The sequence below is a fragment of the Gorilla gorilla genome, chromosome 7 (assembly GCF_029281585.2).
Source record: "Gorilla gorilla gorilla isolate KB3781 chromosome 7, NHGRI_mGorGor1-v2.1_pri, whole genome shotgun sequence".
Classification (NCBI taxonomy): Eukaryota; Metazoa; Chordata; class Mammalia; order Primates; family Hominidae; genus Gorilla; species Gorilla gorilla.
The window spans coordinates 70,363,256-70,390,224 of record NC_073231.2 but is presented as its reverse complement, the minus strand read 5'-3'; the positions used below and the strand labels follow the sequence as shown (position 1 = coordinate 70,390,224).

At 35.1% G+C, this 26,969-nt stretch overlaps 1 protein-coding gene across 6 annotated transcripts in view; it reads left to right on the top strand.

The window, feature by feature from the left end:
- The window catches only part of SNTG1 (syntrophin gamma 1), an 880,400-nt gene that overhangs the window by 505,163 nt on the left and 348,268 nt on the right, over positions 1 to 26,969 (top strand). For all 6 annotated transcript variants that reach the window (XM_055349267.2, XM_019032962.4, XM_055349266.2 and 3 more), the window contains one exon: positions 20,832 to 20,888. In XM_055349267.2, the coding sequence (XP_055205242.1) occupies positions 20,832 to 20,888 (57 nt within the window). The remainder of the gene's footprint in view (positions 1 to 20,831; positions 20,889 to 26,969) is intronic.

Genomic DNA, 26,969 nt, shown 5'->3' with positions numbered 1-26,969 from the left:
CTCTGCTTTCTTTTCCAGAGCAAACCCATTGAAATGATTGTTTCTTTGCCATCATCCCCCAAATTCAGTAATTCATCCCCACTACTCCACTGACATTTCTCTCTTCAACTTCACTAGTTATTTCAACATTGCTCAATTTAATGGATATTTCTCATTCCTAATTTTACTTGTGTTTTCAACACCGCTGACACTCCTTTCTCCTACAAATATTTTCTTACTGGCTTCTTGGGTACCCTACATTCCTCTTTTCCTCCAATCTCTAAGCAACTTTGTCTCAGTCTTCACTGCTGAGTCTTTTCTTCATTTCCATCTATAGGCACTTTAATGGTGCAAAGCTTAGTTCTTTACGTTATTCTTTTTCTTTTACTTTTTGCACTTGCTCTTTCAGATGTCATCCATTCTCATGGCCTTGAAAGTGACTAAGCTCCAGCTTATATCTTACCCTGTCCTGTTCCCTGCACTCCAGATTGAGATAGTGCAACAATTTGTACAATATCTGAAGTTGGAGGTCCAGTAGGCATTTTCAACTTAAACATGAAGTTTTAGTTAAACTTCATGTTTAACTAAAACATAAGCTTAAACATGTTAGGCAAACTAAACTCTTGGTTATTCCCCAAATTAATTCCCTTCACAACGTTTCCGATCCCAATAGAGTAAATGGATATGTCATCTTTCCAGCTGCATTAGGCAGAATCCCTGGAATCTCATTACTCTACTCTTTCATTGAAGCCACATCCAATCAGTTTAAAAAATCATGTTAGCTTTCTGTCAAAAATATATCCAGGACATATCCATTCTTTCTTCTGGAAAGTAGGGATAGAACTGTTTTTCTCTATTATTTGTACTAGGTAAAAATTAAAAACTATGACTATTATTTTTTTTTTATTTTATTTTATTTTATTTTTTTGAGACGGAGTCTCACTCTGTCACCCAGCCTGGAGTGCAGTGGCGCGATCTCTGCTCACTGCAAGCTCCGCCTCCCGGGTTCACGCCATTCTCCTGCCTCAGCCTCCCGAGTAGCTGGGACTACAGGCGCCCGCCACCGCGCCCGGCTAATTTTTTTGTATTTTTTAGTAGAGACGGGGTTTCACCATGTTAACCAGGATGGTCTCGATCTCCTGACCTCGTGATCCGCCCGCCTCGGCCTCCCAAAGTGCTGGGATTACAGGCGTGAGCCACCGCGCCCGGCCGACTATTATCTTTTAAAAAACATACCATAAGGCTCTGAAAGGAACAGGGAGAAAGACAGGTTGGCTTGGGATTTTAGGATTTGAGGAATGTCATAGAACTATGTTCTCTGATGGAGTTTTGGCCTCAAATATCCCAGATTGGTTACAGGAGAAGCCAGTAACCTGGAAATGACAATAAGCCCAACCAAAACCTTTCTTTCTAGAAAAAAAAAATGGGCAGCTTAACAAGAAAATAAATTCTTCCAAAATAAATGCTCTACTCTACCAAAGTACCACACGCAAAAAAAAGTGCCCTCTTTCTATCTCCAATGAAAATGGCCAAGTGGAAAACTTAGACTTATACCCTCACCAGGCTGCACTGATGTTCTCCAGCTCTGTCTGCCAAGGTGGTATTAGGGAAATCATAAATAGGAACAAGGACTTTCATCTTTATGGAGCAAGGCCAACAACAATCCCCCACAAACTCCACCTCACTGTGGTATCAGAGAAGATTATCTGGTTGTCTGAAATTCAAATCTGTGCAGCCCAGTGATAAAGAAGCCATCGCAAACAATGGAGTCAGTTGAGACCTCTCACAGAGCAGTAATGAGGCTCTCCTCCTCCCCTCAACAAGGGTTGTATTAGTGGAGGCTTAGTAGGGAGCTAAAATTCCCACCTATCACCAGCAGAAACAAGAAAATTCTCACCTTGAATGAGAAGCAATAATTAACAGATATCAAATCTGAAATGATACAGATATTAGAATTATATAATATGAATGTTAAAATAGCAGTCATAAAATTGCTATATATTAGTTACAAACACCATTGAAACAAATGAGAAAATAGAATATCTCAGCCAAAAAAAGTTCAAAATTATTGAACTAAACAATACAATAATTGAAATAAAAACTCAATGGTTGGGCACAACAGCACAATGGATGGGACAGAGAAAATAAACAGTTAACTTGAGACAGAGAGAACAATTAAAATTACTTATTCTGAAAAAAAAAACAGGGAAATTGGACTGAAAAAAATAAGAAGTGTGTGAGGGACCCATGAAAATGTGACAGAAATTCTAACATGTATTTGAGCAGAGTCCCCTGAGAAGAAAAAGAGTTCAGACTCAGAGTATTTAAAAAACATAAAGGCTGAAATTTTTCAAAATTTTGCAAAAAGTATGAACTTATGTATTCTGGAAATGGAGCAAACCTCAAAAAGCATAAACTCAAACAAATTCATGTCAATCACTTCACAAGCAAATTCTGAGGACTAAAGACAAAGAAGAATACTTCAAAAGCAACAAAAAAGGAATAACAGCAATAGGAAGAAAACAATCCAAATGACAGTGTAGTTTTCACCAGAAACAATGAAGGCCAGAAGGAAGTGAAACAATAGTTTTCAATCGCTGAAAGGAAAAAAATTGTCAATCCAAAATTCTATATCTGTGAAACACATCCTCCAGGAATCAAGAGAAAATCAAGACATCATAAGATATAAGAAATATAAGAAAACTATTTCATTAAAGGAATGGCTACAAAGATCTCTCTCAACAGAGAGGAAATGGTTAAAGAGGGAATCCTGAAACATCACAAAGGAAGAAAACTAATAAAAATAATTAAAATATATGTAAATATAATACATTTTCCTTTTCCCCTTAAGTTTTTTAAAGTAAGGGTGATGGTTCAAGCCAAAATTTTAACATTGCCTAATGTGTTTCTCAATGTATATAGAGAAAATATTTGTAACAACTAAAAATAGGGGAAGACAGGCCAGGTGCAGTAGTTCATGCCTGTAATCCCAGCACTTTGGGAGGCTGAGGTGGGTGGATCATGAGGCCAAGAGATCAAGACCATCTTGGCCAACATGGTGAAACCTCATCTCTACTAAAAATACAAAAGTTAGCTGTGTGTGGTGGCACGTGCCTGTGGTCCCAGCTACTTGGGAGGCTGAGGCAGGAGAATTGTTTGAACCAGGGAGGTGGAGGTTACGGTGAGCCAAGACTATACCACTGCACTCCAGCCTGGCAACAGAGTGAGACTCCACTTAAAAAAAAAAAAAGAAAAAAGGCGGGGGAGGGGGGAGGCGAAGATAAAGGGACATTTAAATGAAAGTAAGGTTTCTATTACTTCCCTTGAACTGGTAAAATGCTGACACTGTTACCAGAAAAGGGTACCAATCCAAACCCCAAGAGAGGGCTCTTAGATCTCCACAAGAAAGAATTCAGTGTGAGTCCATAGAGTAAAATGAAAGCAAGTTTATTAAGATAGTAAAGGAATAAAAGAATGGTTACTCCATAGGCAGAGAAGCGTTCGGGGCTGCTAGTGGCCCATATTTATGGTTATTTCTTGATTGTATGCTAAACAAGAGGCAAATTATTCATGCTTCCCCCTTTTAAACAATACAGCATAACTTCCTCACATTGCCATGACATTTGTAAACTTTCATGGTGCTGGTGGGAGTGTAGCAGTGAGGACCACCAGAGGCCACTCGTTACCATTTTGTATTTGGTAAGATTTAGCTGGCTTTTTTTATTGCAACCTATTCCATTAGCAAGGCCTTTATGACCTGTATCTTGTGCCAACCTCTTATCTCATCCTGTGACTAAGAATGCCTTAACCTCCTAGTAATGCAGCCCAATAGGTTTCAGCTTTATTTTACCCAACCCTTTTTCAAGATTGAGTTGCTCTGTTTCAAACTCCTCTGACAACACCAATAGTCAGTGTGAGGACCATAGGCTCTTGGCCACCTAAAGGTCTGCTGAAAGATCACTGACATGAGACATATTCATTAATAGGGAAAAAGGCATACAGACTTACTCAATTAATGTGTATACCTGGGATCCTTCAGAATGAAGACTCAACTTTTCAGTAAGTAATAAAAGCTTATATACCATCTTGAAATTACAGACATAATGCAGATCCAGAGTATCTCCAAAAACAGGTTTTAATGGCAAGAGAGGTTATGGGAGGGAGAAAGGAGGAAGACTGACTCTCAAAGTGGCCTTGTTGTGCAGACCAAGCCTCTATAGAGTAAATGTTTCTTTTCAGACTTTTAAAAATGTCACACACTCAATCTCTCCTGGACCTGGAAAAGGCATGGAAAGGAGAGGCCTGATTGCATTAATGGAGATTCTCTACAGATGCAAATTTTCTTCACAAAAGACAGGCTAATAAGACCACTTCTGTTTGCTGGCCAGAAGGCAGCCATTTCAAATATGTCAAAATATATATTTTGGGGTAAAATATTTGAATTTCCTTCAACAGCGATCTATCTATCTATCTATCTATCTATCTATCTATCTATCTATCTATCTATCTACCTATCTATCTATGTATCTATGTATCTATCTATGTATCTATCTATGTAGATAGGTAGATCACATAAAATTGAATGACCAAGTAGACAAAAAGATATATCATATAGAAGGACTCAGAAACATTATCAACCAACCAGATCTAATGAGCAAATGTATAGAATGTACAGCAGATTACACATTATTTTAAAATACCAAAGAACATTTACTGTAACTGTATGAGGGGTACTTTCTGCTTGCTGCACAAGTAAAGACCACAGTATTGCAGTAAATAAAGAAAGAGTTTAATTGACACGAGGCCAGCCACTCCATGCAGGAGACAGAATTATTGCTCAAATCAATCTCTCCAAAAGCTCATAGGTTAGGAGTTTTTCAAAGGTAGGTTGGGGGAAGGGGTGAGGTTGATCAGGTAATGTGTGAGAGATTAAATCATAGGGAGTTAAACCTTCTGGGTGGAACCACAGGAGTGGGGTTGGTGGGGCCAGATGGAGTCAGGTGTTAGACATGCAGAAACCTGAAAAGATATCTCAAAAGACCAATCTTAGGTTCGACAATAGTGATGTTATTTGCAGGAATGGCTAGCGGTTGTGTATGTCTACACTTTACTAGAATGCAGGCTCCTCTACTCCCCCTAGTCAAGTGATCTCTCATTAGCTTTAAAAGGTGGCTGAGTTTTGGGGAAGGGCTATTACCATTTAAACTCTAACCTAAATAGCTTCCAAAATTAGCTCTGGCCTAAGCCTAGATGTAATTCAGGTATGTTGAAAGTTAAAGGCAGGAGGTGGGTTTGGGTGGGTTAGCTCAGATCTTTTTAGCTGTCAAACTTTTCTCACTGATACAGTTTTTGCAAAGCTGGCTTTATTATGATGATATAACATATTTTTGACCAAAAATGAGTAAATATCAATATTTTAAAAGAATGGAAATCCATACAGTGTGTGTTCTCTGACTATAGTGGAATCAAAGTAGAAACCAGTAACAGAGAGATACAAGGAAAATCTTCAAACACTTCACTAGAGTGTGAGCACCTAATAGAAATGTTTAAATCAGTTTGTTCTCTGTTGTGTTTATAGCATGTAAAACAGTGCTTAGTATATTGTAGCCACACAACAATTATTTGAAATATTCAATATTGCAAAAAACAATCATAAAAATCCTCTCATTTCTCCTGGTTCTGAATTCTGCATTTAAGTTTCATTGACTTTTTATAATTTAATTATCCCTTTCCAAAAGTTCATTTATTCACTTATGTTTTTGCACTCAACATGACTATAAAACCTTTAATTTTTAACTCAAGTTAACTTCTTTATCTTTTCTCCTATGTTCTTGCCAAAGGATGACCAAAACTATTCATTCAAAGGCCATAGCAGAACGCTATCTGACAGAGAGATATTGTGGATATATTCACAAAGGCAGTATTTTCAAGCCAACTATGAAGAAGGGTAGCTTTCAAATAAATCAGTAAATTAAAGCTCAGTACATGAAATGACTCTCAGCTTGAGAAAATCTACAAAGAAAATGGAAAAGAAGCATAAAGCAAATGAGAGATATAAGAAATATAATAAAACCTATGGAAATTGGCCAAAAAATGTGATGAGATGAGACTTAACTGACTAGCAGTCAGAGAAAGGTAAAGTCTGAGTGCCTGACATCGCGTTAGGGAGCTGACATAAAGTGGTCAAGTCCTTAACTTCAAATGATGAAAGGCTCAAGTACTGGAAACCCAAAGTTCTTCTAAAGTCTTGGATATGGGGATGATCTAAAGATGGAGAGACTGATGGAACCTGTGTTTAAGGTTTCAGACAAGAACATCTCTTGTCATAGACCAAAGATCCTTCTTCCCCAGTGTCTAGCCCTAACAACAAATAAACATGATGTTTGCTTTTGGAATGGGTGAATCAAAGGTTCCGGGAATGTGCTCCAGGTGAAACTGTGATGAGGCATTGCACTGCAAATGAAGGGATTAAACATGGAGAGAGAGCGATATGTGCCAGGTACCCTCCCTCAGCGTCACGCCTCTCCCAGAATACAGAACCTAGGTCTGTAAGTCCTTGGCAAGTAAATGGAAGATTCTTTTCAGACAAAACAAACAAACAAACAAAAACAAAAAAAAGGTAGTCTCAAGAGAAAGCCTCAACAACAGATGTTGACACTTGGAAGCTCCTCAGCGTCTGTAAGGTGTACCAATCAAAAATCTAGCCACATATACACAGTTTCCACTATCATTTTTATACCATGCATGGATGAGTGACGAAAGTCACTAGTAAACACACTGAAGAAGTCAATTTTAAAAAGGAAGACATGGAGTTAGGAAACACGTCCTACATAGAAATATGATGCAAGTTTCCAGGAATGGGATGAATAGAGGTCTCAGGGCAACAGCTGTGTAGCACACAACGAACTTAATTAGCTGACATGGGAACAGGAGGATGTATGAGTCCAGGAGAGAGATAGATTTTTAAAAAATTAAAAATCACACTATCTTATGATTGAAAACATTAAAATATGTGACTTTATTAAGAGGAGTTTTACTGTTCTTCAAATTTGGGAATCAATTTCATGACAGACAAGTATATAGAAAACTAGGAAAATTTCAAAAGCCATTTAGGAACTTCAGGAAATGCTAAGAATTGCACAAGATGGAAACATAATTATGCTCTGCTCATTGTATTCAGTGGGAATAATATTTCAAAGTAATTACATAAACATTGACTACTGACTCACTAGAAAATTATAATTATATTTACAGGTGAAACTGGAATATAAAAAGTGTATGTGTGTAGCATTGTTTATGAGAAATCAATAGTTTTTTTCCATAGTAGAGATACCATTTTAAAATGGAAGACAATAAATCACAAGTATATTATTTAGAAATATGGAATGAGTCATAAGAAGAAATGGCACAAGATTTGCGTCTGGGCAGGTGAAAGCTAAGTGGAGATAAGGGCAAAAAGGGATTTTTTTGTTGTTGTTAATACAATTCATGTAGAATATTAGACTTTTAACACAGGGGTCCCAACTGGTACCAGTCCGTGACCTGTTGGGAACCAGGCCACACAGCAGGAGGTGAGCGGCAGGTGATCATGCATTACCGTCTGAGTTCTGCCTCCCATCAGATCATCAGCAGCATCACATTCTCATAGAAGCACATACCCTATTATGAATTGCACATGCCAGGGATCTAGGTTGTGCACTCCTTATGAGAATCTAATACCTGATGATCTGTCACTGTCTCTCATCACCCCCAGATGGGACCACCTAGTTGCAGGAAAACACGCTGAGGGCTCTCACTGATTCTACATTATGGTGAGTTGTATAATTATCTCATTATATATTACAATATAATAATAATAATAGAAATAAAGTGCACCATAAATGTAATGAGCTTGAATCATTCCTACTCCAATCCCCACCACCTGGTCTGTGGAAAAATTGTTTTCCATGAAACCAGTCCCTCATGCCAAAAAGGTTAGGGACTGCTATTTTAACATACATACATTACTTTGATACAGATAAAAATTAAGCATTGAACTGAATTATATGAAAGAAAGGTCAATCTGATATTATTGGTAAAAAATATTGGAGGGTGACGTTTGAATCAAGGAAAACACTTAGGAGATGCAATGAGGTGCTGAAATAAGCTTGCGGTGAAGAAGCAAACTGGACGAATTCCTAAATCCCAGTTGTTTTATATTCTTCTGTAAATCAAGTGCAAAGTAGAGTGTCTGGCATTCTGGAAGTCTTCATTAAATTTAATTTCCTCCATTAAAAATGTGCTTTATTATTTAGGACAGTTTTAGATTGACAGAAAAAATTGCAAAAATAATATAGAGATATACCACACACCGAGGCTCCCCTATTAACATCTTACATAGTATGGTAAGTTGGTTACAGTGAATGAATACATTTTGATAGGTAAATTGTAACACAAGTCCATAGTGTATTTAGATTTTCTTAGTTTTCATCGGTAGTCCAGGATCGCATCCAGGACACCTCTGTATGTAGTCCTCAGATCTCCTCAGGCACCTCTTGTCTGTGACACTGTATAAGAATTCATTTGTTATTGCTTTCAGCAATAAAGATATTTGGTCAATGAAGGGCCACATATATTACAGCGTATCATAAGATTATAATAGAGCTGAAAAATTTCTAGTTACATCTTAATGATCCTGACCCTGTGTAGGCCTAGGCTAATATGTGTGTATATGTTTTAGTTTTTAACAAAAACATTTTAAAAATACAATAATAATAATAAATAGAAAGGCTTATAGAGTAAGAATATAAAGAAAATATTTTCACACAGCTATACAATGTGTTTGTGTTTTATGCTAAGTGTTGTTAAAAGTCAAAAAAATAAAAAGTTCATAAAGTAAAAAATGTTACAATAGGCTAAAGTTAATTTATTACTGAAGAAAGAAAAGTATTTTAAAATAAATTTAGTATAACCTAAGCATCGAGTGTTTACAAATTCTACGGTATTATAAAGTACTGTGCTATCATTCACGATCACTCACCACTCACTCACTGCCTCACCTAGAGCAACTTCCATTCTTGTAAAATGAAAAATATTCGGGAAAAAATACAACAATAAGAAGTAACACAAATTTAAAAAGCAATAAAGTATAATAACTATTTACTATGTAGGCTATAATACAGCAATATGGTATAATAGCTTTTTAATAACTATTTATATAGAACTTACATTGTATTAGGTATTTTAAGTAAAGATGAGTTAAAGTATACCTGGAGATGTATGTAGATCACATGTAAATACTATGCCATCTTATATGAGGGACTCGAGCATCTGAAGATTTTGGTATTCCAAGGAGATCATGGAGTCAATCCCCCACAGATACTGAGGAATGGTTATGTATACTTCTACCTATATAGATATAAAATTTCTTACCCATAGTAAAGGTTTCATGAAAAGCAAAAATCAATGTTAATTCTTAGTTTTGTGGTAATTCACCCCTAAATTACCATTATGATAAAAGTTACAGTCAAAAATATTATTTAACAACAATCTAAAATTACAAGCCAATTTTACTAAGTAAAATATTAAGCTTTGCAGAAATGTAAACATAATGATTATTATTAATATCAATATTTACAAATGGTATGAATCTGTTTAAAAACTGTATTGAAGACACTGTTAAAGAAAACAGACACTAATGCAAATATTCAAATATGTATATATACACTTTTTTTATTTTTAATTTTTTGAGTCAGGGTCTCCCTCTGTTACCAAGCATGGGTGCAGTGGCATGATCATAGCTCACCACAGCCTCAAACTATTTGGTTCAAGCTGTCCTGCCTCAGCCTCCCAAGTAGCTTGGCCTACAGGTGCGTACCACCATGCTTGGCTAAGCTTTTTTATCTTTTGTAGAGACAGGGTCTCACAATGTTGCTTAGCCTGTTCTCAAAGGCTCGACCTCATGCAACCCTCCCACTCTGGCCTCCCAAAGCACTGGGATTAAAGGCATGAGACACTGCACCCAGCCTCAAATACATTTTTACTAATAATTTAAAAATATTCTCGGAACAAATTTACTCAATTGTTCTTTCTATATTATGCCAAGAGGCACTGTTGGGACTATATGTTCAAATACAATTCATTAGATGATTTGAATTAGTGAATCTTTGTCTCACACAGCCTTTTAAATATATATTTGTCTCAATCAATTAGAAGTCCCATGCCAGAGTTTTCAGTTAGAGAAACAGTAGATTAGACAAAAGGAAATAATGATGTTTAATACAGGGCTCCTCAGAGACATTACCATCTAAATAAGTGTTAAGAAATAGGAGACAGGAAGAGGTGCAGTGGCTTGCACCTGTAAACCCAGTGCTTTGGGAGGCAAAGGTGAGATCACTTGAGGCCAGGAGTTGGAGACCAGCCTAGACAACATAAACCACATTTCTACAAAAAATTAAAAAATTAGTTGAGCATGGTGGCATATGCCTGTAGTCCTAGATACTGGAGAGGCTGATGCAGAAGGATCTCTTTAGCCCAGGAATTCAAGGTTACAATGAGTTATAATGAAGCCACTGCATTCCAGCCTCGGCAACAGAGTAAGACTGTGTCTCTTAAAAGAAAAGAAAAGCAATAAAAGAATAGAACAGGGGATGAATATACGGGCAGTGGCTCCTAGTTCCTGCATTTCAATCCAGAGAATTCACCACTAACTGACCTTGGTAAAGTTACTTAACATCACTGTGGTTCTGTTTATATTACAGATGCATATTTGCAGAAACAAAAGTGGAATTGTGCAATTTTCAATTCTTTGCAAAGCTAACAAGGAATATTTAAATTTTAAATAGTCTCCATTATCTAATGACCTTAAGTCACATATGAAGGACCTGCTACAAACTACAATTTTCAGTGGGCTTTAGGGAATGTTAATCTCCTTTTTCACCACTACACCTGTAGCAAGAGAGAAAAACCCAAAACCCTGAGAGCTTGCCCGGGAAACGAATCAAAGGGAATGAAGCAAGAAACCTCAGAAGTGCTGTAAATGTGATCTGTAAAAGAATTTATAGGAAAGGGGCTCTTTTTGTAATGTATTCTCTTTAATTAGATTTTTGTAAAATTATCTAGGGAGGTAAGTTCTGTGCCTAAGTCTTCTAAGATGGAATGCTATTACTTCCTTGAGACCAAGGACCCCATTGTTCATTTAAAATAGCATCAAAAATACTTAGGAATAAATTTAACAAAATTATAAAATACGTATTCTGAAAACTAAAAATCATGAGTAAAAGAAATTAAAGAAACCCTAAATAAATGAAAAGACATACCATTTTCATGTATTAGAAAACTCAATATTATTGTTTATATTATAATAATAATCCCAAAATTGATCTACATTATAAATCCCTATAAAAAAATCCCAGCTAATTTCCTTGCAGGAATAGACAAGCTGATCCTAAAATTCATAAGGAGATGAAAGAGATTTCAAATAGCTAAAACAATCTTGAAAAAAACAAAATAGTTTGAGGGTTCAAATTTCCTGATTTCAAAGCTTACTATGAATAGACAGTAATCTAAGGTGTGTGGTACTGGCATAATGATAGACATAATAGATCAATGGAATAGAATTGAGAGTTCAGAAATAAACAAATTCATAGTCGACTTATTTTTAGTAAGAGTACCCAAACCAGTGAAGAAAGAACTGTCTTTTCAACAAATGGTTCTGGGACAACTGAATATTTACACATATAATAATGAATTTTGAAACCTACCTCACACCACATACAAAAGTTAATTCAAACTGCATGAAAAATCTAAATTTAAGAACTAAAACTGTTAAAACTCAGAAGGAAACATACATGTAAATAATTTTGACATTGGTTCAGGCAATGGTTTTGTAAATTTGACATCAAGGTGCAAATTACACAAAACACAGAAAAAACAGATAAATGGCACATCATAAAAATTTAAAACTTTTGTGCTTCAAATAACACTATCAATACAGTGAAAAGACAATACACAAAATGGGAGAACATTTTTGTAAATCACAAATCTAGTGTGGTATTTATATCCAGAATGTGTAAAAAGTTCTCGCAACTCAAACGGGCAATCAAAAAATGGGCAAATAATTTGACTAGATGTTTCACTAAAGAAGGTATATAAATGGTAAGCAAATGAACAAAGTGCCATCAGGGAAATTTATATCAAAACCATTATATACAAGTTTATATCAATTAGGGTGGCTATAATCACAAAGATGGATAATGAGGTTTATTGAGAATATGGAGAAATTGAAATTCTCATACATTGTTGATGAGAATATAAAGTGACATGGCCACATTGAAAAACAGTCTGACAATTCCCATTTTCAATACTTGGTATATATGCAAGAGAAATTTTTACAAATGTGCCAGAAAATGCTTTCACATGAATGTTACAGCAGCTTTATTCACAGTAGCCAAATAAATTAATTGTGGTGATGAATGCACAACTGTGACTATGCTAAAAGTCATTGAATTGCACGCTTTAAATGGGTTAATTTCGTGACATATGAATTATATCTCAAAAAATATATTTTTAGAAAGACAAAAATTGTGTATATTCACATATCTATAAATATTTTTATGTATAAACATCAGTATCAATATTAAGCTAAACATGAGTTTATACTCATGTCCCCAACTAGTTTCCACAACCTCGTGAAATTTTTAGCCTCCTCATCTTGCTTATCTGTGAATTCTTCTCTAACACTGAGAAACCTGGATTCCCCTCATCCACCACCCGTTTACTTGTTAAATTTCAATATACATGTATAATAGTATTAGGATTGTTAACCCGTATGTACTGTGAAAGGGCCATTTATGCAAAGTAGCCCCCACATGCTGAAGAAGCCAAGAAACCAAAGAATGAGACAGACAAATCGACTTTGTTCTAAGGGGTGTTTTACTGGCAGAACTTGCAGACAGAAATGTGGTCTTGGTTGGCTGCAAGGCAAGTAGATCTCTGCACTGTTACTCCTCAGATCCAGGGCTTGTATACCATAAGGAAGGGTATATATGCTCCAGCAAGACATTTAAACGCAACCATCTAGAAAAGGCAAGAATGACATGTTCTTACAACAGAGATGGTAAATCAGGATGGTAAAGCAGAAATCAGAATGCATTCATGGGACTGGGATAGTTAGAAATCGACATGGAATTCCGAGATGGAATCACTCTTGTCTTCACACCATACCCTGATGTGAAACAACTTTATCAACCAGAATACAGTTCCGTGTGCAGTTCCTTTAGCCTTTCATCTTTAGCCTTTGTCTTACAGATGCTTGTGCCTTACTTCATTTCCACAGTGACTTAGGTAAGCACATCTTTCCCCTGCCCCATCACTGAGGTTGTAACATACATTCGTAATATAGTTCAAGTGTCACAGACTGCATTCCTTCTTTAGTCCTGAATGATTTTTAAACATTTGCATACATTAAGGTTACTCTTGGTGCTCTAAAGTTCTATGGGCTTTGACAATGTATAATGGTATGCAGTTTCTATTGTAATATCATATAGAATAGTTTCATTAACATGGAGATTCTGTGTCAATGTGGGTTTATCAGTTGTAACAAATGTTCCCCTCTGATAGGAGATATTGATAACGTGGGAGGCTATGCATGCAGAATCTCCATGTCTTTTTGCAGCTTGATTGCTCATTTTTAAAATTATTCCATACTTCACTCTATAGATATACCACAGTTTGTTTATTCATTCACTTATTGAAGGACATCTTATTTGGCTATTTATAGGTATTGGTGATAATGGATACAGGTAGTATAAATATCTGCATGCAGATTTTTGTACAAACATAAACTTTCAAATTACTTGGGTAAAGACCTAGGAGTATCATTCCCAGATCATATGGGAATTCCCAGATCATACAAAGACTAGGGTTAGCTTTGTAAGAAACTGCGAAAATCTCTTTTGCATTCACACCAATAAGAAATGAAAATTAACCATGAACAGTATTCTTGAAAGCATTTGGTATCGTCAATGTTTTGGATTTTAGCCGTTTTAATAAGTGTATAATATTATCTCATTGTTATTTTAATTTGCAATTCCCCCTGACAAATGATGTTGAACATATCTTCATAGGCTTGCTTGCTATTTGCATATATTTTTTGATTAAGTGTTTGCTCAAATACTTCAGCCACTTTTTAATTGGGTTGTTTGTGTTCTTACTGAGTGTTATGAGTTATTTGTATATTTTGGATACAAGTCTTCTATCAGATATGTGATTTACAAATATTTTCCTCTAGTCCATAGCTTGTCTTTTTATTCTTTTAGCAGTATCTTTCACAAAGCAAAGTTATTAATTTTAATGTATTCTAATTTATCAACATTTTTTATAAATCATACTTTTGGTGTTGTATCTAAAAACTCATCGCTAAACCAAAAATCACATGGGTTTTCTCCTGTATTTTCTTCCAGTACTACTGTGTTTTTAATATTTAAGCCTATCTATGATACACTGTGTTAATTTTTGTGAAGAGCGTAGTATACATGCCTTTTCTTCTTATGGATGTCCAATTCCTCCAGCACTGTTTGTTGGAAAAAAATATCCTTGCTTTTCTCCATTGAATAGTTTTTATTCTTTTGTCAAATATTAGTTGATTCTATTTTTTGTTTCCTTTTTTTTTGGCCACCTGTTCTGTACCATTGGTCTAAATGCTTTTTCTGTCAAAAATGCCATGTTGTGTTGTGTACTAAAACTTTATAGTAAGTCCTAGGTCAAGCATCCTGAGTCCTCCAACTTTATTCTTCTTCAGTATTGTACTGGTTATTATAGGTCTTTTGGCTGTCCATCTAAACCTAAAAATTAGTTTGCTAGTATCCACAAATAGCTTGCTGGGATTTTTATTGGAATTGCATAGATTTTAAAAATCAAGTTGGAAAGGAATGACATCTTAAAAATATTGAGTCTTTCAATTCACGAATATGGTTATCTCTTCATATATTTTGAACATATTTGTTTTTTTCTCTAGATTTTTTAGTTTCATATATAAATCCTGTTAGTATTATGTTAGATTTATACCAAAATATTTTTCTTTTATTTTTTATTTACATTTTATTTTTTGTTTTATTTATTTATTCATTTTTTTGAGACTCTGTCTCCCTCTATTGCCCAGGCTGGAGTGCAGTGGCACAATCTCGGCTACTGCAAACTCCACCTCCCGGGTTCAAGCGAGTCTCCTGTCTCAGCTTCCCAAGTAGCTGGGATTACAGCACACATCTCTATGCTCGGCTAATTTTTTGTATTTAGTAGAGATGGGGTTTCACCATGTCGGCCAGGCTGGTCTCGAACTCCTGACCTCCAGTGATCCACCCGCCTCGGCCTCTCAAAGTGCTAGGACTACAGGCATGAGCCACTGCGCCAGGCCACAAAATATTTCCCTTTTAGTATGTGTTATTGTAAATGGCATTATGCTTTTAATTTTCAATTCCAATTTCTCATTGCTGATATGTAAGAAAGCAATTTAATTTGTATAATTCCATATTCTATGAACTTGCTATAATTACTTACCACTTCTAGAAGAATTTTTTTTTTCAATTCTGTGGGATTTTATACATTGACAAAAAACAAAGACAGTTCTCTATTTTTGTTCATTTCATAAGCCTTTATTTCATAGTATTTCATCACTGCACTAGCTAGAACATCAAGATATTGAATGGCAATGGCGAACAGGGGCATCCTGGCCTTATTCCCAATCTTGCAGGGAAAATATTACATTTCTCCCCCTTTTTACTACATTGCACCATGAGTTTTCAGTTGTTTTTTTTTTTTTTCATTCTAATTCTTCATTTTATCTCAGCCCTGTTGGGATAGAAAGAACAGCAGAGATCAGAGAAACCTTGGTTTCAATCACAACTTGGATCTTGGTCAAGTTAATTTCACTCTTTTACATTTTGATTTTCTCATCTGTTAATTAGAAAAACAATTTCCTACACCAGTGGGTTGCTGTGATAATTACTTAGAATAATGTTTGAATGAATATTTATTCATTTAACATTTTAATACCTAACTTTGATTCATGACCTGTGCTAAGTGCTTGTGAGATAACTTTGTGTAAGACATAGGTCCAGCTCTCAGAAAACTTGGAGGAAAAAAGTAGAGGGTATAGTTCTCTTCAATAAACAATTCTGTGCTATGAGAGCTATAAGTACACATAGTAGATTTTTATTTTTATTTTATTATTATACGTTAAGTTCTAGGGTACATGTGCACAACGTGCAGGTTTGTTACATATGTATACATGTGCCATGCTGGTGTGCTGCACCCATTAACTCATCATTTACATTAGGTATATCTCCTAATGCTATCCCTCCCCACTCCCCCTACCCCATGACGGTCCCCAGTGTGTGATGTTCCCCTTCCTGTGTCCAAGCGTTCTCATTGTTCAATTCCCACCTATGAGTGAGAACATGAGGTGTTTGGTTTTCTGTCCTTGCGATAGTTTGCTGAGAATGATGGTTGCCAGCTTCATCCATGTCCCTACAAAGGACATGAACTCATCCTTTTTTATGGCTGCATAGTATTCCATGGTGTATGTGTGCCACATTTTCTTAATCCAGTCTATCATTGATGGACATTTGGGTTGGTTCCAGGTCTTTGCTATTGTGAATAGTGCCGCAATAAACATACGTGTGCATGTGTCTTTATAGCAGCATGATTTATAATCCTTTGGGTAGATACTCAGTAATAGGATGGCTGGGTCAAATGGTATTTCTAGTTCTAGATCCTTCAGGAATCGCCACACTGTCTTCCACAATGTTTGAACTAGTTTACAGTCCCACCAATGGTGTAAAAGTGTTCCTATTTCTCCACATCCTCTCCAGCACCTGTTGTTTCCTGACTTTTTAATGATTGCCATTCTAACTGGTGTGAGATGGTATCTCATTGTGGTTTTGATTTGCATTTCTCTGATGGCCAGTGATGATGAGCATTTTTTCATGTGTCTGTTGGCTGCATAAATGTCATCTTTTGAGAAATGTCTGTTCATATGTACACATAGTAGATTTTTAATAATTAGAGGCCATCATCCTCATTATTCCTTTTCCAACTTCAGCTACTCTTCCTCAGTTGTCAAAAAGAACTATTAACATTCTCTATTTTCTTTCCATTATTGTTCTACAAACAATAATGTATTGGTTTCTGTAACACAAAATTAATACAAACAATTTTCCAATGATAATCTCTTTAGTTTCTGCATGATTTGCACTTCTTCCTAACTTTTTTCCATACAAATCTCAAAATTTCAATACCTGAGATATCTGATGCCAACTTTTTTTGGTGTCATGTATATTTTTCTTCCAATATAGTTCATATAGTCTCTCTCTATATGCAACTTATAATATAATATTCCAAAAAGCAGGGATGCTAGTTATATTTTTCTACAAAGCATACTAAGTATTTAATACAAGGCTTTTTTTTGTAACATTGATGTTGATTATTTAAGTGTGCAGCAAGTCTTTATACAGTCCGATATTAATCTTGGGCTCAATCCTTTGCATTTTTGTAACGAAAAAGAAGATTAAATAAAGGCATTTTATATATATGAGACTGTATAGGAGCATCAGCCTGGATTTTGTGTTTTACAAAATAAAATCACTGACAATACTTTGGTCTCCCAAAGGACGGTGCTTTGTTACCTGGCAACAGTCTTTACGACACTCATGATGTGTTAACTAAATATACTTTCAGATCAGCTTCCAGATATTGTCTGATTTATGAGCTGAGTATTTGAAATGGTTCATTTCTTCTTTTTATTACGTCTATTTTGGGAGGAGGAAAGAAGCAGAGGTGTAAGGGGATAAAGTGGCAGAGCTACCGCAAACGCAAACAACTGGGAATATATTAGCAGAGGCCACACCAAGAACAGTTATTTCCCTTTTCATGCTTCCTGCTGCCTGCAGTGACCAATGTGCAATCTTGGTTTTAAAACACTAAGTAACTTGTTTTGCCTTGTCTCTCCTAACTTTCTTAAAAGTAAGCCAATGAAGAAGCAGCATCTGGAGACACTGGCTATAGTTTGCATGTTATGTGTGTGTGCCCAGGTGTTTAATAAAACATTAAGACAAGTGTTGTTTTTGAGATTCTTTTGGTGGTTTCTGCTGACTCTTTAGTCTCTCCAAAATCTTTTCTGCATCAGCAGTTTTGTATTTGATTTGGAACATGTTCTAAATATTCTCCACCAGAGATTAGAGAGTGGGCTTGTAGAGCATGAGTAAAGAAGTTCAAAGAAACGGTTTTTGAGGACCCTGGGATGCTTGTTGTTTCTGTCAAAGGAAAACAGCATTTCAGTATGCATTTAGCTATTGAGCAGCAATTACTGACCGAGTTTTCCTCATGGCCAATTATTGCTAGGCAAAATGCTCTACAAAATTTAGGGGATGGCATTTGCTGATTAAAATGCATTTGCTCTGACTGAAATTTGTATTTTAAGACAACTGATATGGGTTGTCTGGATGACTGCACCACTGATTTTGATACTGTTTTAAGGAATCACATATTTACTTTTTACAGAAAAGGAAAAAAGAAATAGTTCCTGTCATCTGAGAATTTTAGTTTAGTTGGGTTGTCAGTTTTATAAAAGCAGTTTACCTATCTGTTTTGTAGGAAAAATAGTCACGATTTAATTCACCTATTCCTGAATCTTAGTCTTCCAGTATTTGAGTTATTCTATGATGTAAATATATTAAAATGACTATTACATGAGAATCCCTATATAGAATATCAGATTGTGTGTGTGTGTGTGCATGTGTGTGTGTAAATACTAAATTTCTACTCTATGCCAGGGTCTTTTACAAATGTTAATTCTCAGGACAAAGCTTTTAATTGCTACGTATTATTTATAAGCATTTTCCAAATTTGAAAACAGAGGCTCACAGGGCATAAGTAATTTGCTGAATGGATGAAGTTGTATGAAGCTGTGGCTATTAGCATCATTGGCACATTGTCTAACTTCAATTCCAATATTATTTGCAATATTCAACTTCTCTTTAATGAACCATTTAATGAGAAATAATAAATATTAATTAATTATTCGACAGATTGCATTTCTCCTTTTCAATAAAAAAACATTTCTAATACATAGTTTATTTTAAATTATTAATAGATTTTGTGTACTTATAATGCACATGTTTAACCTTCCTTTTTGCTTTTGTATATGCAGACCTGTTTATATGTGTAGGTTTTGCGATATAAATTCTAAAATATATCTTCCCGTATTTGTGGTTGCATTCCTGGGGTAATGCAACAAACAGTATGCTGAAATATAAAAACAGACTTTGTGGTAGTATTTAATACAAATAGTTCGTCTTATATTTCAAGTTGCTTTGCATAAATTGTTATACACATAGAAACTCATTTGTACAATTATAATTTTAATGTTGGTTTGAAAGTATGATTAGATGACAGATTATAAGAGTAACATAAGTATTTTTGAAATAGATGAAATTACTCAGCACATTGTCAAAATAAAGAAAATTTATTTTATCGAATGCTACTCATTTGCATTCAATAGTAATAATAGTAATTTCTAAGTAAATATGCACCATCTTCATCAAAAAGTCTTATTTTCAAAATTCAAAATAAATCAATAATAGTATACCTCAAATTGTGGTATGGCGATCTTGTTCTTTAAGTATTATTTTGTTCTATTTATAGAAACCAAACTTTTGGCTAAACAAGGAAGTTTTTAACCTTGCCAAAATGAAGGTCTTATGCTATCTTAAAATATTTAGCACGAGCCACCAGAAGCACACATTTTTCCAATTTTCACTAGTTCTTTTAAAATAATATTATCTGTTCCACACAGTTTCCGCAGAACAAGAGAGTGAGGGAAGCAATTCATCTGTAAGAAAGAGGGCAGTGTTTACATTTGGAAATGGATAATGTGGGCAAAAGGTATTTGTAGAGATATAGGGACCAGATAACAAATATCTACCCCAGATGCAGGGGAAAAGGGTCAGTGTCTCAAATGATTCTGCATAGGGGAATGTTCAAGAAGATTGATGTAATGGAGCAAGCTATAAGTTAAAGCGTTCAGCCCTATAGCATGCCTCCGCAGTAAGCACTATGTAAAGATGACTGCCCAAAATCAGAGCAGTATCGTTTTTCAAATTGAAAATTACAGGATTTGTCTAAATGTAGCTCTTTGTTCTCATGCCATCATCTTTGTGATTTTGAAGTTTTATAGGCCAGTGATTGAATTATTTCTATTGTGGAAAGAAAAAGAAACTGATTTTTAAAGTTGGTAATTCAATTATCATTATTACTTAGATGTGTAATTTATTCATTTTATGAACAAGCAATTAATTTATTTTGGACTTGGTTTATTCACTTTCAATCTAAAACACACACATGTATCATTTCTGTGCTGGCCACGGCAGCCTCCCAGCTTAGCTCCCAAATTCCAGGCAGTGATGGAGACAGGGCCATGGTTTACCAGGATCATAATTACCATTGCCTCTGAGTTACTTTTATATAACCTAAAACTTATCATTTCTTAGAAAATAAGAATACGTAATGTGGAAATAAGAAGAGGTATAAAAGTTAAGATTCCAAAATATGTCCAAAATAATCATTGAGAAGAACTTATTTTTAAGAGTTTAGGAGTTTATAACACTTCAGTCCCTTTTATTTTAACAAGTAGCCCTTTGATTTAAAAGTCAAAGACTATTTATTACAAGATGTGGAGGCACTGTCCCACCACAAAAGAGTTCTCTTTTGTTTTAAAGAGCAAAAGCAAAACCCAGAAGAAAACCAAAAAAACAACAAAAAATGGTGTGTAAGTATAGTATTAGGAAACACTAACCATTCTTAAAAATCCTGTCTTTCAGGAAAGAACGGTGACCATCAGAAGACAAACAGTAGGAGGATTTGGATTAAGCATAAAGGTAGCCTGCCTTTCTAGTCTATCCTTACAAAGGCCATGACATAAGAGCTGAACTTTGGTGCATTTCAATGTTTGCTGATTAATAATTAGACAAGGATGGCTATAGCAAACTCCTTAATATTTGGACGGGGATGTAAATTAGGTAGGTTCTCACAGAATTCCTGCAAACTCTTACCATTTGATTTAGAAAGTTTAGCAAAGAATATGGGAATTTACCTTATGATTAAATTTAACTCATTAACTTTCTTTATCTGGTTTTTCTGAAATGTTAAATATGATGTCGTGTGCATATCTTTCTTTAACCAACTGGAGTAGGAAATGATGATCTGCAGTAAATAGAACAATAACAAGTTTCACACTAATAAAGCCCAATAGTAAGTGAGACATTGTATTCTGTTCATCTTGTTTATTTTTCATTTTTAAAAAAGAAATCAGTAAATTTAATTGTATAGTGCTAATCATATAGGATAAACTTAAAGGCTTTGCTTATGCTTTATTGTAAAAGTGAACATATGTGTTCATTTAAATTTATTATCAAATTTTAAAGGCCTTTATTTTGTATATTATTGACTATTAGAGATGTACCATATCTGCAATTTATTATCATTGAAATAAAGGATAAATTTTTAAAGCATAGGAAATTATGTAAATATTGAAGAGTTAATCTCATGACTGCAATGCCTTTGTCAAACCTACATCTCTTCATAGATAAATGAAGTTTAACTTTATAATTCTTGGGTTAGTTATTTGACTTATATAGGGTGAAAACAATTTATATATTTCAAATACACATTGCTTGAAATTTCAACACAACTCATATCATATATGTATGGAAAGCAGAACTCTAAATTTTGTGAACATCAGCTCTAGTTGACTTTGTGAAAATGACTCAGAGTAGAAATCAGTATGCAATAGCGTTGTATTGTCAGTGATAAGAAAAGAATATTGCTATAAAGAGCACTAGCTTTAAAACATATTTCGTACATTCAGTTTATCAAAGTGAAACTTTATCTTATCACGAACTAAGACCAGGGAGGCATGCAGAACAGATTATAGGATGTGCAATGTATTCTATGAGAATTTAATCACTCAATAAATGAGATTTTTTTTGGTTTTGCTTTTTTTTTTTTTTTTTTGGCCAGGCTGTTTATTGAGATTGCTGTAAAGAATTTAAAAGTACCACTAAAGATACTAGAAAATCCATGAATAAAATCCAATAGTGAGAGCCGATTTCATCTGAAATCATCATTTTTACTGAACCAGGCACTAACTCTATTTCTGGTAGTAGAGCTTCCATTAATTTTGTGTCACCTAGAAATGTTCTTTTCCTTTTTTTGTTGTTTTTTTGTATTTTTAATTTAAACCCAATAATGCAATGCTATTTATTTTTACTAAAATGCCACATTTTAACCTAGTTTTCAAAGCATCAATAATTTTTCTAAATAAATCTTTTCATTTTAATATTTTCATTATTTCAATCCAAACAAAACTATTGTATATATAATAAATAGAATATTTTTTGAATTAAATAAGTATGAATTTTCCATTCAAATATTGACCAAAAAGTAGTATTTGAGCTATGATCAATATCTTATATTAGAGTTAACAAAAAAGAACTTTTTGCAAAATTCTTATGACACACTCTGACAAGAAATACAAACATCAAGACTTTTATTTAGAATATTACTCATTCATCCTAAAGAAATTCCTTTTATGGTTTTTTATTTTTACTTTCTCATACTTACCTCTGAACTTCATTTTTCTATTTTTTAAACTATCTCTTATTGTGATTATTTAGATCAAAATATGATTCTTTCTTTTAACTAGCAATGTTATTACAAAAATCTCTTTCCCTGTCATATATGAATTGAATAAACTACTGTGTTTATTTGTTAGCACTATTTTCCTTAGATCTGAAAATTTAAAAAAATGTATAAACTTTTTTAAAAATATCATTCTAGGCTAGAAGCAGAATTAGTATTTTAATGTTGAACTATTTATTTACAGTTTTCAGGAGCAATTTGAGCCACTAATAAAAGTATGCATATAAATACATAAACGCATATCTTACCACTATTTGCTTCAGTTAAGTAATCCTCACCGGCACACACCGGAAAGACTCGTGGTGAGAATTATTAATTAAAACCTTTATGGTCTCGACTTAAGATGACAGAAGGAAGATGGTATGTTAGACAACTGAAAAGCCATTTACCAATGTAGTTAAGACTCCTACAGGTGCTTGTGAATTCCGCTGGACTCAGAACACATGGTATTTTAGTTTTATGTTAAAAACACATTCTTAAAAAAAAAAAACTTGGTTAAAGGGTAATGAATGTCATTTTTAGACAGAATTCAATCAAATGCTCTAACATGTGCTGCTAGAAGTCAAAGCCAGCTGGCCATGCCCTACACTCTTGACAGATCTTGGCTTGGGGACTTTCCTGTCACAGTCACCACTGTGCAGCATGGTAATTCCTCACATCTCCCCACAAACTGGACAAGGACAGTGTGGTGGGGCTTCTTATATAGGTCTGAGTCCATTGTTTTGTTGATTAATATGTCTCAATGGCTGTGGGCTGTGGGCAACATGATGTCTCTGTAGCTACCAGTGTCCACAAATCCTTGATGTCTGCTGCTCATGTGCAATATTGCTGTCTCTCTCAAGCCCTGTCTCCAGCCAGGGTACCTTGTAGGGTACAAGTTGGTGGGAAAATAAAAGTTAGCCTTTACCTTCATTTTTCTTCTTTACCTTATATAAGACATTGTACAAACTTCTGGGACAAAACGTGCAGGTGGCTTGGAGGTTGAGGCAGTTCGGTGTCCCTACGGCTTAATTCTAGGACTTTAACTCTTCCCTTGAAGTACTAATGCTAGATATGATGCAGACCACATTGAGGAGGGTTCCTATGTCAAAAATTCCTGAAATCCCAAAGAATAAGAGAAAAATATATATTTAGTAGAAATGAAAGGAATATTGAAACAGCTTTCCATTTTAAAAATATGACTTAAGTAAGTCCGAATCCTTTTTCTTTTCAAATTTTGTCTAGTTTTCTTTCCATTATTCCTTAATTTTTCTCTTTAAATTTTTTGAAGCATATTCTTTGGAGTTTCTTACCAAATCTGAGCCTGTCCTTTGAAAGTCATACTTACCATTTCTTCAAATCATCTCCAAAAATGCTAGACACTCAGTTTGAAACACAGCCACCCAAAAAGAGTTCTGACATCAATTACATTGAGATTTAGGGTAGGAATTACTGATTTATCTTCATGGACTTATTTGTCCTTTAGATTCCTAAACTCCTATTGTTTTATAACAGGAATGTTTTACCATTAAAAGGTAAAGACCAAAATTGCCTGTTTCTCCATGTTAATTCTAAATAATAAGAAAAAAAAAGCAAGAGTAAAGCCCGAAATGACGTATGAGCACAATGTCCAGCTTTAGCGCATGCTGCACATGGAAAAGCAGATGCCTTGACCAGGGAGGTGCCACACACAGGCTGACACTCTCGCATCCCCATCTCCCAGTTTTGATGAACTATTTGCACTCAGCTCCTAAAGTGAAAAGAAATCCTTTTTAACCTCTGGGGAGAATGTCCCTTCCTGGTTGTGCTACTTTCTCTGCTTTCTTGTCTCATTCTACAGTTATTCTTTCATTGCTGTTTAGCAACTGTAGAAGGGTCAAATGAGTAACTGAGCCATAATATAATGAGATGAAATTTGGAGTCATGACACACACATTTACACCGGTCCCTCCACTGTCTTTAAGTGAAGCAAATCCCTACTTTAGAGCCTGGAAGGAGACAGCCATGCCTCCTTCCTCTCTTATTAGAACCCTTCTAGGGCTTTATGCACCTGGCTCACTCCTGCTCCCAGCCCTCCAGGCATCCTTGCTTATCCAAGATATTCTTTCTCTCAGGTTGCCTTTCAGAGGCATCCTCACTCCTGCTGTAACTTTTGGGGTTTTTTGACAGTGATTTAGATTTCTTCCTGCCTGTTATTATTTAATTTTCCTTTGTTAAAACATCTCTCAGAAATCACACACTTGTGTGCCTTTTTTTCTTTGTATTAATTTGTCTATCAGTAAAAAAAAAAAAAAAAAAAAAAAAAAAAAAAAATCAAGCTTTTCAATTTACTTTTCACAAAAATTTCAACAAAAAGCCCTATCTGGGCTTCCCCCAAAGCTGGACAAAAGAACCACTAAACTTTCAACTCATAATCACATAGTCTGCTGCCTGTTCTCAGGCAGAAACTGCTCCTTTGAAGCGGGCAGATTCAGCAGGCTAGTGGCATCCTGCACATGGCCTCGGGCCTGGCTGCTTTTCCCTGCTTGCAGCACCATTTCTACTGGCATTTCCTGGTTCTTCTCCCAGCCCCACCAACTCTTGTCTCCTTCCCCTCTCAAGTGCCCATCCTCTGGGCTGGACCATCCAGAGACTTGGCATTTATGTAAATAACTTTAACAGTTTCCTCAACTACATCTGCAGAAATCACCAAATTTCTGCATTGTAGGATCCAATATTATTGTATTTTGCCTTATTCTTCCTATCGGGATTACCATAGGGATAGTCATGTTAAAGCAAGCCATCGTCTTGCCCTTGTGAGGCTTTATTTATCTCTCATATCTTTTAAAATTCAATACTATCTAGCTGCACATTATTAAATTATACTTCTGTTCATTGTCATTTAAAAATTTACCTTTGAGGGAAAGGATGTTTTAAATGTTATTACTATAAATATATTTTATGCAGTATTTTCCAACAGGCACAATTTTCTTATGCAAATAATAAATTATCTATGTCCATTAAATAAATGTATGCAATCACAGGTGATTTCTATTTGGAAGATTTAACACTACAGCAATACAAAATATAATTATAATCATTATTACTCTTAATCATCTTCTCATTTCTAAATAATTGCTAATATTTATGCCCCACTTATTAAGTGCCAGATTCTGAGCTAAATACTTCATATTTAGTTCAATTTGCCTTTATTATCCAGTGGAGTAGATAACTATTGTTATACCTTCCACAGACAATGAGATTAAGTGTCAAGAGGTTAAGTAATTCATCAATTGTTATAAGCAGTAGAGTTGGACCTCAGTCCCCCTAGAAGCCGATGACAAAGTCCTTACTCTTAATAACTATGCTTAGAACTATAAAACCTGAAATAAATTACCTCAAAACTCTCTGCTCAGGGACATAGATCATGTTTCCTCTCTATGCTGTTTACTTTCTGGTTTATTTAAAACTGAAATAAGGCCAGGCACGGTGGCTCATGCCTGTAATCCCAGGACTTTAGGAGGCCGAGGCAGGCAGATCATTTGAGGTCAGGAGCTTGAGACCAGCTTGACCAACATGGTGAAACTCTGTCTCTACTAAAAATAAAAAAAAATTATCCGGGCATGGTGGCACATGCCTGTAATCCCAGCTACTTGGGAGGCTGAGACAGGAGATTCACTTGAACCGGGGAGGCAGAGGTCACAGTGAGCTGAGATCACGCCTCTGCATTCCAGCCTGGGTGACACAGTGAGTCTCTGTTTCAAAAAAAATTATAATAAAATAAAATAAAACAAAACTGAAATAAATGTGTAGATCAAGTAAGCAATTTTGTAAGATAAAGGATTGAGTACTAATTGTTTCAAATTTTCCAAATAAAATATATATATTAGTTGTAATAAATGTATGCCTTTTAACTTATTAGTGTTATCTGGGCAAAAATATTTAAATAACAACCATTGCTATAAGTGCATGGACATGCTTGCATACATTTTTCTGCATTCTGCTTCCCCTGCCATTTTTACTCAAGTCTGATTCACTTGTTTTCACTCTAGACAAAATGAATATGTCCATTTCCATCATAAAAGTAGATAACAGGGACGGGCACAGGGCTCACACTTGTAATCCCAACATTTTGGGAAGGCAAGGCGGGTGGATCACCAGGTCAAGAGATTAAGACCATCCTGGCCAACATGGTGAAACTCCAACTCTACTAAAAATACAAAAATTATCCAGGCGTGGTGGCACACACCTGTAGTCCCAGCTATTCTGGAGGCTGAAGCAGGAGAATTGCTTGAACCTGG